The 14,980-nt window shown below is 40.3% G+C and overlaps 1 protein-coding gene across 1 annotated transcript in view; it reads right to left on the minus strand.

Annotated features, from left to right (window-relative positions):
• Positions 1–14,980, minus strand: part of CEP57 (centrosomal protein 57) — a 43,154-nt gene that overhangs the window by 21,716 nt on the left and 6,458 nt on the right. Inside the window, exon 2 of the mRNA XM_069554923.1 lies at positions 2,042–2,198. Coding sequence (XP_069411024.1) covers positions 2,042–2,198 — 157 coding nt within the window. The remainder of the gene's footprint in view (positions 1–2,041; positions 2,199–14,980) is intronic.

Genomic DNA, 14,980 nt, shown 5'->3' on the forward strand with positions numbered 1-14,980 from the left:
ATGAACTACTTAGCAATGCCCCAGGATAATCAGTAAGCTCCATTATAGTTTTACTGTGGTTTTCGGTACCAATCCAGTAATAACGACTTTTAACACAGGATGATTAGAGACAGAAACCATCAGCCCCCAAACAAAGTGTGGGGCCATGGGACATGAACAAAGGCCCAGCGGGTTCAGAAGAGACATCTGAGGAGACAGAGAGAGGCATGTGTTGAGGGAGTTGGTAGAGAAGACTTCTCAGAAGAAATATATAACCTCGGTTTCAGAGAAAGAGTATAATTCTACCACAGAAAATTTCGCTACAGGGCACAGCATGAGAAGTGCTTGTCAACAATCTGGCTGGCATGGTAGGCAGAAAGGACACCCAAGGAGGCCTATGTCCTAATCCAAGAAGCCTTGAATACCTGTTATATGGCAAAAAAGACTTTGGGAGATATAATTAAAACTATGGACCTTTCAGATAACGAAATTATTTCTGATGATTTGAGTGGGCTCAACGTAACTAAACACATGAACCCTTAAAAGCGGACAGAAGATATCAGAGCTCTGAAGTACGAGTGCCTTGACCCACCATTCCTACGGGGACCTTAAGAAAAGCGCAAGAATGCGGACAGTTGCTAGGAACACGGACTGGCCCGGATTGAAAGTCAGCAAGACAGTGAACCTCAACAACAAGGAACTGAACTGGCCGAGAACATGAATGAGCTAGCAGAAGGTGCTGCCTAGACTCTCCAGTAAGGAATGCAGGCCAGTCAACACCATGATTTCAGCCTTGCAGGACCCTAAATAGAGAATCCTGCTGAGGTCATTCAAGTTTCTGACCTACAGAAACTGTGAGACAGTACATTTTGGTTATTTAAAGCTGCTAAATTTGTGGCAATTTGTTAAGGCAGCAAGAAAACTATTACAGATGGTAAGTTTCAGGGCAAAAATATATTTCAAAGTAGAGCAAAGGATGTGTGGGTAAGGAAGAACGGAGGAGCTGACAGGGATGAAACTGGTAAAGCAGGTACAGTCCAGGTTATAAGAAATCTACAAGTGTTATTTAAGGCATGGAGAGATGCTGAAACTTTTAAAGTGGGAGAGACGATAAATAACAGCAAGTGGCAGCAATACTGTTCACTGGGTATGAGTAAAGGTTGTATAACAATTATCAGTGCAACAGATGATGAAAACCTGAACCAACCAATGAGAATGAAGAGACACAACCAGTAAGTTTGGGGGGCATTTCAGAAGCAAAACACAAGGCTTGGTTCCTGAGTGGTGCTGGAAATGAAAAAAGCAGTCCTAGATAATTCATCACTTAGTCCTGATGATTAGGTGGATGATGATGCTTACTCAGCGAACAAAAGAAAAAACAAAGTATTTTGAGGAGGTTAAAAACAGGAATGGGTAGGGCTTCCCTGGTGGTACAGCAGCGAAGACTCCACACCCCCAGTGTAGAAGCCTAGGTCTGATCGCTGGTCAGGGCTGCAGCGCATGGTGTGACAAAGAGTCGGACACAACGGAGCGACTAAGCATGCGTGTGCGCACGCGCACTGTTATACACACACTCACTCTCTCTCTCTCTCTCACACACACACACACATTCTCTCTCTCTCTCTAACACGGAGCTAGATCCCACAAGCCCTAACAAAGAGTTTGTATGCCCCAACGATCCCACATGCCGCAACTGAGACCTACTGCAACTAAATAGATTAAAAAACACAAAACAGGAAGAGGGACTTTACTTAATTTTAAAATAAATGGAAAACATAAATTAAGAGTTTTAAGCACTGAGTAAACACACAAAGGGCTTCCCTGGTGGCTCTGTGGTAAAGAATCTGTCTGCCAAAGCAGGAGACCTGGGTTCGATCCCTGGGTTGGGAAGATCCCCTGGAGAAGGAAAGGCAAACCGCTCCAGTATTCTGGCCTGGGAAATCTCATGGACAAAGAAGCCTGGTGGGCTACAGCCCATGGGGTCGCAAGAGTCAGACACGACTGAGCAACTAAACAACAACAAACACACAAAGGCAGCACCTATTTTGTTAGGCTCTATTACCTCTGCTGTTGCTTTCCGGATAGGCAAATGTAGGCTTATTTGGGGAGCGTCGCAGATCACTGTTAAGGAAAGGCTTATCGGGTGGATATACTACATATGGAGATGAGGAATGGCGAACCATACTTCCATCAGACTTTGATGGTTCTGCTAAGATGTTCTGAAAAATAAAAATGCGAAATTACCTTTCAAAATTTTAAATCACATATATTATGTATATATACCTATGTTCCACTGATAGTGACAAAAGAAGACATAAAAGTCAATGATCATACACAACAGAATTCAATCATTACTCAAAAATAATAAAACTTTTAAAGTGCTTCACATGTCTAAATGTAGCCATATGCCAAATACTATAAAAAGGAAATAATGTTCACATAACTTGAATACAACTGCTCCACAGAAATACTTAAATGTGGTACAATGAATTTACTACTTTTAAAAATACCTACTGTAAGATATATATTCAGAAAAGTAAATACTACCTTACAGTATCAGGAACTGCTACAAAGTGACTAAACTAGTCTATTGCCAGTCAACTACACACTTCCTAAGTATCTATCAAAATGCAAAATTCCGGGGGAATACAGAAAGAAAATAAGGTACAGTCCTTATCTCAAAAATTTTACATTCAGTTAGGGGGAAAAAAGGGAGGAGCTACTAGAAAACATGAAGTCTTATCAAACACCTAACTATAAAACTTTACTATTTCCACATGTACATCATTTTGTCACTTGTCATGTTGTTTAATTTGGGATTATGTTTTACATGATGATTTTTCAGTGCACGATACTTTTTTGCTTGTTGTAGGTGAAGTGTTGGTAGAAAGGCCCAGAGTGGGAAAAGCTAAAGTGGAAGATATGACTCCTAGCTGCTCGAAACTCTGACATTCCTTTTTCTTATTCAAATAGCCACAGTAAACTAGGTTCTCAACTCTTAACCTTTGGGGAACTATGATTATAAAGTATACTCGTAATAACCTGAGTCCAGAAAAGTAAAAAGGAACAATGAATATTTACAATACAGTACAATGCCTTCTGGGATAAACAGAGGCCATCAAAATAACCATATTTTATTTTATTCTTATTAAAAATGGTGGACTGTATTTCTACAATAAAAGCCATGCAATTTTGCAGCTGATTTAAGAAAGCAAATACAAAACATACACTGCGGCTGTGAGAACTAAAAGCGAGGGAAAAGGGCTTGGAAAGGGTAGGAGATAAATCTCAAGAAGTTCTCAAATCAATGCTACTCTGCTGTGAAAGTCTGTTCACATGCATTTTTCAAACTTTTGGGCAAACTGACATCAAGTTTTGGAGGTGGCTGGAAAATAGGGTGTCTTTCAATTCTTAAAATATATAACACCGCCAAAGCTCTCACAAAACACCATGAATATTCACATAACTTTAAGTATTATTCTTCACAGAGAGCCTTTTATCTCCATACAACCTATGAGAATCCTATCATTTAACTACTATTCAAAGAACAATGATTAGGAAGCATTTTAATGAACACATAAACCATGAGCAAATAAACTTATGATTTTCAAAACAAATTTTATTAGTACTACCAAACACGGTACAGATATTAACAAAAGGATTGTGTATAAATAATTACCAAAAATCAAAACAAAAAGTAAACACCCAAATCAAAAAACGAGAACCATCTTTCCTAAATTCATTGCCTACTAGACCTTGTAAAGTGAACAGTTCAAAATTTGTATTTCTAGCTCCAATAAAAGCAATTCCAACCTCAAAAAAAATCTGTTACATATATATCATCAAAATACTGCTTGGGTTGAGTCAATTGACAAAAATTATGAAAAGTCTTTTAATATAAAAAGGCAAGTTATAATGAAATTGTTTTGACTAGTAATTCTAAATATTTTCCATTTTCTAAGTCTGTCACCTCATTTTGAACATCAGGGTTTAAGCAATGAAAGACAGTGTTACTATGAACGCTTTGGATCACTGTCTTCATTTGCTGCCAGAAGTCTGAAACAAAGAATCGGAAGTCACCCCAAAACAAAAGGAAGACAGAAAATAAAACAGCTTTATGAAGTGAAGTAAAGTGAAGTCGCTCAGTCGTGCCTGACTCTGCGACCCGATGGACTGTAGCCCAGCAGGCTCCGTGGTCCATGGGATTTTTCAGGCATGAATACTGGGGTGGGTTGCCATTTCTTTCTCCAGGGGATCTTCCTGACCCAGGGATCGAACCTAGGTCTCTTGCATTGTAGGCACACGCTTTACCGTGTGAGCTACCAGGGATAAAAATTAATTATAAGAACTATTCTGAAATAAAATTAAACCGAGAAATAAGAAACTGATAACAATTACATACACAAAGTGTCTATTAAAAATTGTAAAGGATAAAACGTGGTACTTCAGTTTTAGGAAGTGAAATCCCATCACATGCTACATAATGATGAACCTTGAGGATTTATGCTTAGTGAAATAAACCTGTTACAAAAAGACAAATATTTTATGATTCTATTTACATGAGCTATTTAAAGTAATTCATAGCAACAAAGTAGAAATGGTTATTAGTAAGACTAAGGAAGGTTGCAAAGGGGAGTTGTTTCATGGATTACAGAGTTTCTGTTTTGCAAGATGAAAAAGTTCTGAAGATCTGTTTCACAACAATGTGAATATATTTAATATTACTGAACTGTATTTTACAAATGATTAAGACGGTAAGGTTGGAGAAGGAAATGGCAAGCCACTCTAGTATTCCTGCCTGGAGACTCCCATGGACAGAGGAGCCTGGTGGGTTACAGTCCATGGCGTCGCAGAGTCGGACAGGACTGAGTTACTCAATTACAAAGATGGTAAGGTAGTATATAAACACCTAAGATAATAATACTTTGGCCACCTGATGCGAGGATTTGACTCATCGGCTCATTCCCTGATGCTGGGAAAGATTGAGGGCAGGAGAAGGGGGTGACAGAGAACAAAATGGTTGGATGGCATCACTGACTCAACGGACATGAGTTTGAGCAAACTCCAGGAGATAGTGAAGGACAGGGAAGCCTGGCGTGCTGCAGTCCGTGGGCTTGTAGAGTCAGACATGACTTAGCAACTCAACAACAATCAGACCCGAGTCCTCACTAATTCAGAGAGACACTTTTTCAAGCTCACCCATGACTTTCACAGTGCTGAACTCACTGATCTCCCAGAAGCACGTGATATAGCAGATCACTTCATCCAAACACTTTCTTCAGTGGAAAGAACACCACAATCTGGTTTTCCTTCTAACACGCCAGTGTCTCCATCAGAATCTCCGGCTCTCTCTCACCTTCCCCTTTCTAACTTCAATGCTGGAATTCTCTAAAGCTTAGTCTTTCCTCCTCTTGTTTCCATTTACATGGATACCTTTGATAATATCATCAACTCTCAGGGCTTTCAAAAAGCCTCTGTTTGCTGATAACTTCCAAGTTTAAGTATGGAATACACACTTTCCCCTCTTGAAACTCCATATTGAAATCAACCTTCCTACGTGCTTCCTCCACTTGGATGTCAATATGAGTATCCCAAACAATGTGTCTATAACCAAATTACTGAATCTACTTCTCAAACCAACTCCTCTCATAAGCACAGGACAATAACTGGTACCACCACCTACCTAGCTGATCTGGCAAAACCCGTGGATGAGTCATTTCTCTTTTATATTCCACATCAATCTTTCTTGTTGGGTCTCTGTCTTCACAATATAGCCAGAAACTCTGCATCTTCTCATCAATTCCACTACTAATTCTCTGTGATCTTTCTGTTTGGACTACCGTAACAGCCCCCCGCCCCCTGAACCATTCTTGCCACAGTCCCCCCAACTCCATTTTCCAGATAGTAGTTGTTATGATTAAGAAAATAATTCCAGTAATGTCCTTAATCAAAACCCTCCCAATTGCTTTCCGTCACAAAATAAAGTCCAAAATTCTTACTATGGCTCCACATTATCTGACAACAGGCTGACACCGACCTCATTCCTCACCAGTCTCTCTCTAAACTACCTACCCGCCAACCCCCCCTCCCACCCTGCCACTCCCCTGCCACCCAGATTTTCCAGCCATACTGACCAACTTTTGGATTTCTACAATGCACAGTACACTCCATTTTCATTTGCTACATTTACTCTGCTCGGAAAGCTCCCTTCCACACACCACTCAGTTATCTATTTGAAAGTATGTCAGTGAGGTAAGGGGAGATTGGTTCAAGATGGTGGAATAGATGGATGTGAGTTCATCTCTGTGAAAGCACTGAACTGAAACTAGCTGTTGAACCACCATGGACAGGAGGATGCAGAAACCCACCAAAAAGATACCAAAGGCAAGGGAGAAGCCACAGATGGAAGGAGAGATTCAACCATGATAAAACAAATCCCATACCACCAGGTGGGCAACACACAAACTGGAGAACAATTACACCACAGAGGTTCTCCTACTGTTGTGAATATTCCAAGCCCCATTGTGAAGATTTCAAGCCCCACATCAGGCTTCCCAACCTGGGGATCTCACAAAAGGACCTGACAAAGATCAGTCCCCAGGGAATCTGACTTTGAAGGCCAGTGGGATTTGACTACAGAACTTCCACAGGACTGGAGGAAACAGACTCCACTCTTGGAGGACACAAACAAAATCTTGTGAACACCAGGGCCCAGGGAAAGGAGCAGACATCCCTCCCACAGGAGACGGAACCAGACCTACCTGCTAGCGTTGGAGGGTTTCCTGGGGAGGCGTGGGCTGGCAGGGGTCACAGAGGGGACGGGGCACTGGCTGAAGCAGGCCTGGGAGGTGGCCCCCTTGGCATAAGCCCTCTCAGAGGTTCAGTTCAGTTGCTCAGTCGTGTCCAACTCTTTGCGACCCCATGAATCGCAGCACGCCAGGCCTCCCTGTCCATCACCAACTCCTGGAGTCACCCAAACTCATGTCCATCGAGTTGGTGATGCCATCCAGCCATCTCATCCTCTGTCGTCCCGTTCTCCTCCTGCCTCCAATCCTTCCCAGCATCAGAGTCTTTTCCAATGAGTCAACTCTTCACATGAGGTGGCCAAAGTACTAGAGTTTCAGCTTTAGCATCATTCCTTCCAAAGAACACCCAGGACTGATCTCCTTGCAGCCCAAGAGCCTCTCAAGAGTCTTCTCCAACACCACAGTTCAAAAGCATCAATTCTTCAGTGCTCAGCTTTCTTCACAGTTCAACTCTCACATCCATACATGAGCACTGGAAAAACCATAGCCTTAACTAGATGGACCTTTGTTGGCAAAGTAATGTCTCTGCTTTTCAATATGCTATATAGGTTGGTCATAACTTTCCTTCCAAGGAGTAAGCATCTTTTAATTTCATGGCTGCAATCACCATCTGCAGTGATTCTGGAGCCCAAATAAATAAAGTCTGACACTGTTTCCCCATCTATTTGCCATGAAATGATGGGACCAGATGCCATGGTCTTAGTTTCCTGAATGTTCAGCTTTAAACCTACTTTTTCACTTTCATCAAGAGGCTTTTTAGTTCCTCTTCACTTTCTGCCATAAGGGTGGTGTCATCTGCATATCTGAGGTTATTGATATTTCTCCCAGCAATCCTGATTCCAGCTTGTGCTTCTTCCAGCCCAGCGTTTCTCATGATGTACTCTGCATATAAGTTAAATAAGCAGGGTGACAATATACAGCCTTGACGTACTCCTTTTCCTATTTGGAACCAGTCTGTTGTTCCATGTCCAGTTCTAACTGTTGCTTCCTGACCTGCATATAGGTCTTGGAGGTTCAGTTGAGTTCAGTCGCTCAGGCGTGTCCAACGCTTTGTGACCCCATGAACCACAGCATGCCAGGCCTCCCTGTCCATCACCATCTCCCGGAGTTCACTCAGACTCACGTCCATCGAGTCAGTGATGCCATCCAACCATCTCATCCTCTGTCATCCCCTTCTTCTCCTGCCCCCAATCCCTCCCAGCATCAAAGTCTTTTTCAATGAGTCAACTCTTTGCATGAGGTGGCCAAAGTACTGGAGTTTCAGCTTTAGCATCATTCCTTCCAAAGAAATCCCAGGGCTGATCTCCTTCAGAATGGACTGGCTGGATCTCCTTGCAGTCCAAGGGACTCTCAAGAGTCTTCTCCAGCACCACAGTTGAAAAGCATCAATTCTTCGGCACTCAGCCTTCTTCACAGTCCAACTCTCATATCCATACATGACTACTGGAAAAACCATAGCCTTGACTAGATGGACCTTAGTTGGCAAAATAATGTCTCTGCTTTTGAATATGCTATCTAGGTTGGTCATAACTTTTCTTCCAAGGAGTAAGCGTCTTTTAATGTCATGGCTGCACTCACCATCTGCAGTGATTTTGGAGCCCCCCAAAATAAAGTCTGACACTGTTTCCCCATCTATTTCCCATGAAGTGATGGGACTGGATGCCATGATCTTCGTTTTCTGAATGTTGAGCTTTAAGCCAACTTTTTCACTCTCCTCTTTTACCTTCATCAAGAGGCTTTTTAGTTCCTCTTCACTTTCTGCCATAAGGGTGGTGTCATCTGCATATCTGAGGTTATTGATCTTTCTCCCGGCAATCTTGATTCCAGCTTGTGTTTCTTCCAGTCCAGCGTTTCTCATGATGTACTCTGCATAGAAGTTAAATAAGCAGGGTGACAATATACAGCCTTGATATACTCCTTTTCCTATGTGGAACCAGTCCGTTGTTCCATGTCCAGTTCTAACTGTTGCTTCCTGACCTGCATACAGATTTCTCAAGAGGCAGGTCAGGTGGTCTGGTAGTCCCATCTCTTTCAGAATTTTCCACAGTTTATTGTGATCCACACAATCTTGGAGGTTAGTCCTACCTAAAGTCTGTAGACTCCAGGGCTGGGTCCCTCAAGCAAAACGACTGAGAGGGATGCAGCAGTGTGCCACCCACCAGCAGTCACTTGGATTCAAGTTTTACGGAACGTTTGGCCTGCCCACCAGAGTCAGATCCAGTCTTTCCCACCAGCAGTCTGCTCCATAAGGAAGCTTGCCCAAGGCTCTTGGCCTCATCCACCAGAGAGCAGACAGAAGAAGCTATAAGAACTACCTTGCCACAGCTTCCAGAATGAAAACCACAATCACAGAAAGAAAATCAAAATGAAAAGGCATTTTTTCTGGATTCCATACATATGCATTAATACATTATACTTATTTTTCTCTTTCTGACTTACTTCATTCTGTATAACAGGCTCTAGATTCATCCACCTTATTAGAACTCACTCAAACTCATTCCTTTTTTATGGCTGAGTAATATCCGTTGTATATACACCACAACTTCTTTATCCATTCATCTGTCAGCGGACATCTAGGTTGCTTCCAGGTCCTGGCTACTATAAATAGTGCTGCAATGAATACTGCAGTACCTGTGTCTTTTCCAATTATGGTTTTCTCAGGGTATATGCCCAACAGTGGGATTGCTGGGTCATAAGGTAGTTTCACTCCTAGGTTTGTTTGTTTGTTTTAAGAAATCTCCACACTGTTCTCCATAGTGGCTGTATTAATTTACATTCCCACCAACAGTGTAGGAGGGATTTCTTTTCTCCACACCCTCTCTAGAATTTACTCTTTGTAGATTTTTTGATGATGGCCATTCTGTCCATCATCTGTCAATGAGGCCATTTTCTCCAATTAGGTGATATCTCACCGTAGTTTTGATTTGCATTTCTCTTTTCATTCCAATCCCAAAGAAAGGCTATGCCAAAGAACACTCAAACTACCACACAACTGCACTCATCTCACATGCTAATAAAGTAATGCTCAAAATTCTCCAAGCCAGGCTTCAGCAATACGTGAACCGTGAACTTCCTGATGTTCAAGCTGGTTTTAGAAAAGGCAGAGGAACCAGAGATCAAATTGCCAACATCTGCTGGATCATGGAAAAAGCAAGAGAGTTCCAGAAAAACATCAATTTCTGCTTTATTGACTATGCCAAAGCCTGTGACTGTGTGGATCACAATCAACTGTGGAAAATTCTGAAAGAGATGGGAATACCAGACCACCTGACCTGCCTCTTAGAAATCTGTAGGCAGGTCAGGAAGCAACAGTTAGAACTGGACATGGAACAACAGACTGGTTCCAAATAGGAAAAGGAGTATATCAAGGCTGTATATTGTCACCCTGCTTATTTAACTTCTATGCAGAGTACATCATAAGAAATGCTGGACTGGAGGAAACACAAGCTGGAATCAAGATTGCTGGGAGAAATATCAATAACCTCAGATATGCAGATGACACCACCCTTATGGCAGAAAGTGAAGAGGAACTAAAAAGCCTCTTGATGAAAGTGAAAGAGGAGAGTGAAAAAGTTGGCTTAAAGCTCAACACTCAGAAAACAAAGATCATGGCATCCGGTCCCATCACTTCATGGGAAATAGATGTGGAAACAGTGTAAACAGTGTCAAACTTTATTTTGGGGGGCTCTAAAATCACTGCAGATGGTGAGTGCAGCCATGACATTAAAAGACGCTTACTCCTTGGAAGAAAAGTTATGACCAACCTAGATAGTATATTCAAAAGCAGAGACCGACTAATGTCCGTCTAGTCAAGGCTATGGTTTTTCCTGTGGTCATGTATGGATGTGAGAGTTGGACTGTGAAGAAGGCTGAGCGCCAAAGAATTGATGCTTTTCAACTGTGGTGCTGGAGAAGACTCTTGAGAGTCCCTTGGACTGCAAGGAGATCGAACCAGTCCATTCTGAAGGAGATCAACCCTGGGATTTCTTTGGAAGGAATGATGCTAAAGCTGAAACTCCAGTACTTTGGCCACCTCATGCGAAGAGTTGACTCATTGGAAAAGACTGATGCTGGGAGGGACTGGAGGCAGGAGAAGAAGGGGATGACAGAGGATGAGATGGCTGGATGAACTCTGGGAGGTGGTGATGGACAGGGAGGCGTGGCGTGCTGCGATTCATGGCGTCGCAAAGAGTCAGACACAACTGAGTGACTGGACTGAACTGAACCATTTTGAGCATCTTTTCACGTGTTTATTAGTAGATTTATTAGTATATAATAGACCTGTATGTCTTCTTGAGCTGCCTGTATATTTTGGAGATTAATCCTTTGTTAGTTATTTCATTTAAAATTATTTTCTCCCACTCTTAGGGTTGTCTTTTGGATAATTTTTCAAGTTTTTTTCACCTTGTTTCGTTTCCTTTGCTATGCAAAAGCTTTAAAGTTTAATTTAGGTCTCACTTGGTTATTCCTGTTTCTATTTCCAATACCCTAGGAGGTGGGTCGTAGAGGATCTTGCTGTGATTTACGTCAGAGTGTTCTGCCTATGTTTTCCTCTAAGACTTTTATAGTTATTGGTCTTACATGTAGTCAGTAGAGGTTGGGACAAATTGAGAGAATAGCACTGAAACATACATTACCATATGTAAATCAGATCGTATGAATTGGCTGTATGACGCAAGCTCAAACCTGGTGTTCTATGACAACCTAGATAAGTGGGATGTGGGAAGGAGGTTCAAGAGGGAAAAGACATATGTATACCTATGGCTAATTCATGCTAATGTATGGCAGAAACCAACATTATAAAGCAATTATGCTCCATATTAAAAATACATTTAAAAAAGTTAAAAGGCAGAAGATTCTGTCCCAGAAGAAGGAGCGAGATAAAGCCCCAGAGAAGTCTGTCAGTGAGTTTTCCCTGCCTACGATTCTAAAGTTGCACTCTTTGTCATTCTATCTTCTTACCCTTTTAAAAACACTTATTTCTACATGATATATTTATTATCTCTATGTCCTGTGGAAAAATAAAAACTATATATTTAGTTTATGTTCCTGACAGATTTTTAAAACTCTAGAATTTTTAAGTAATGGACTGTCTTTGTTATAGTGGGGCCTCTGGCAGATAGTTAAAAAAAAAAACAAAAAAACAAAAAAACCTACCAGGCAATTAGCTCTCAAGAGAAGGGGATAGAGATTGAGTTCAATCACCATGGCTGATGATTTAATTAATCATATCCACATAATGAAACCTCCATAAAAAAAACTCTTGAACAATGAGGCCCCAGGAGTGTCCAGACTGGTCACAGAAGCTCGTTTACATCTTACCCTGTGTATCTCTCCATTTGGCTGTTCTGGAGTTGTATCCTTTATTTAAAATGAAAAAAGTTTTAACTATAAGTGTAGTGTTTTCCTTAATTCTGTGAGTCATTCTAGCAAATTACTGAATGTGATGGGGGAGAGTTAGCAGAACTCCTTAACCTGCAGTTGGCTGTGAAGAAATAGATTCCTTAGGGACATCTGGAACTTGCAGGTGGCAACTGAAATGGGGCCAGTCTTGTGAAACTTAGTGTCCTAACCTGCATGTTTGCACTGCACTATCTCCAGCTAGTGTCAGAACTGACTGATGGGACACCCAGTTGGCATAGAAAAATTGGATGTTGAAAAAACACAGTCATCCTATTAAGAGTTTAAGTTCCAAACAGACAGTAAATGCTTAATCTGTTCAATGAATTATATAAATCTTCTTCAAAATAAGAAAACTTCATAATATTTATAATACTGAATTATCCTGTTCAATAAAGTTCTAGAATTTCCACCGAAGAACAGCAGAAGACCAAGAATAGCTGCATTTCTCTTGAAGAACAAGGCAGATAGTTGCACTCAGATTAAAAAAAAAAATCAAAATCATTAGGAAAGTGAGTAGAGACATAGGCAGAGACGAATACAACAAGGGGACAAAGAGCCCAGTAACACAGCCACACACATATGGAAACTAATATACTGACAGCTGGAACTGTAAACCACTAGGGAAAGAACGAGTTTTAACAAGTAATGCTGAAATAATTATGCATCTTAAATAAAACATGAAATTGGATCCCTACCTCACAGCACACTAATTTCAAGCAAATAAAAGACAATAGGCCCCAACTTTAAAATATGTAGAGAAAAATATGGAAGAATATCATTAAGGCTTTGGAAGAACTTAACCAAGGAAGAATTTAACCAAAAAATAATAATCCTGAAAGAAAAAATAAGTTTTATTACATTAAAACAATGAACTCTTATTAATCAAAACATATCATAAAAAGACAAACTAAAGAGTACTAGAATACTCCTGATAGATAATAAACACCTAGAATACATAAAGAATGACTATAAATCAGTTTGAAAAAAGAAAAACCAATCAAAGGCAGGCAAAAATTACCAATGGGCATTTCATAGAATAACAAAACCCACAAGACTAGGAAAATTATTAAAAGAAAAACAAGCATCTTCATCAATGAAGAGGGAGCACAAAAAACAGGATATCACTTCACAGAACCTCTCAACAACAACAACAACAACAAAAAGACACAACATCACCTGTTAAAATAGGACAGACCTATTAAAATCGACTAAAGGAGATTGTTGATGGGAATGTAAAGTGTAACAATCACTTTGGCAAGCAATTCAGCAATTCCAAATAAAGTCAAAGATGCACCTACTCTATGACCCAGTATTTCATTAAATTATTAACTGAACTATTTTCTCTGTATTCTCTTAAAGAAAAGTGTTCTAAGTTTCTGAACATATACTACAACCCATTACTGAGCTGCAATTCACAGCCCAACCATCACTTGTAAAATTGCTGCTTCTCAGACCTTTTGGTGTCAGGCAGCCCTTATACTCAAAAATTGCTTAAGACCCCCAACAAGCTTTTCCTTGTAAGTGGGTTATATCAGTTGCTACTTATCACATGAAAAAATTAAAACTGAGAAAATTTAAAGATATTTACTACCTTAAAAATAATAAATCCATGTTAGCATAAATATAATTTTTGAATAAAAATTAACTATATCACCCAAAAAATTAAATGGCACTGTTTTACATTTCTGCAAATCTCTTTAACTCTTGCCTTAAAAGAAGGCTGCTAGATTTTATTTGCTTCTGTATTCACCCTGTTTTGGTTGATGTATATAGAGAATCTGGTTTCCCACAAAGTGGCTGGGTAAGGAAGGATACTGAAGATCTCCTCAAAGGTCTTCAGACCATTCTGAAAACTACCATTGTAGAGAAAATTTTGCACATATGGAACATACAGAGATGATCACAACAGGACTGTTCATTATAGCTGGCAAACATGAACAAACCCTAAAAACTCCGAAGCCCATCAAGATACTATACTACACAGAAATATAAAAGGACAACATTTGCTAGTTGTATAATTCGGAATTAACCTTTCTGTACCTTATTTTGCTCATTTGAAAATGCAGATACTAAAGCCAATCTCATAAAATTACTGTAAGGGTTAGATACGTTAATATATAAAAAGTATTTAAAATGCATGCCAGAAAATGAGTGCTACACAAGTATTACACATTATTATAACCTCGAAATGTGTGTGTGAAAGAGTGAGGGTAAAAGACAGAAGCAGGAAGATGCACAAAGGGGCATGAATGTATTCATTTTATGATTTCCCCCCCCAAAAATCTCATAAGAAATCTATGAAACAATCATAAAACTCTTCTCAGAAAAATAAATAAAGAGCAAGTTTGTTAATGGGCCTGGATAAAAAGCCAGAGAGACCAATTAGGAGACTAGCTTGTTAAGTCCAAAGTGATGTAAGAGTGTGTTGACCAGACTATTCAGTCCATGAATTCTCAGGCCAGAATACTGGAGTGGGTCGCCTTTTCCTGCTCCAGGAGATCTTCCCAACCCAGGGATCGAAATCAGGTCTCCCACATTGCAGGCAGATTCTTTACCAGCTGAGCCAAAAGGAAAGACTGAGCATTATTAACCGGAAAATGTAAAACAAATTAAAAAAAAAAAAAAAACACAGGAAAGATATTGTTACAACACTATGCTGACTATATACTTTGTATCATTATGCCTGATCATACTTACTAATACCTCCCTGAGACTCTCCACTAGTGAGTTGATACACAGCAGTCATTCAATAAATGTTAGCTGCTAGCTGCCACTCTTCCTGCTGTTGTTGC

The sequence above is a fragment of the Ovis canadensis genome, chromosome 15 (assembly GCF_042477335.2).
Source record: "Ovis canadensis isolate MfBH-ARS-UI-01 breed Bighorn chromosome 15, ARS-UI_OviCan_v2, whole genome shotgun sequence".
NCBI lineage: Eukaryota > Metazoa > Chordata > Mammalia > Artiodactyla > Bovidae > Ovis > Ovis canadensis.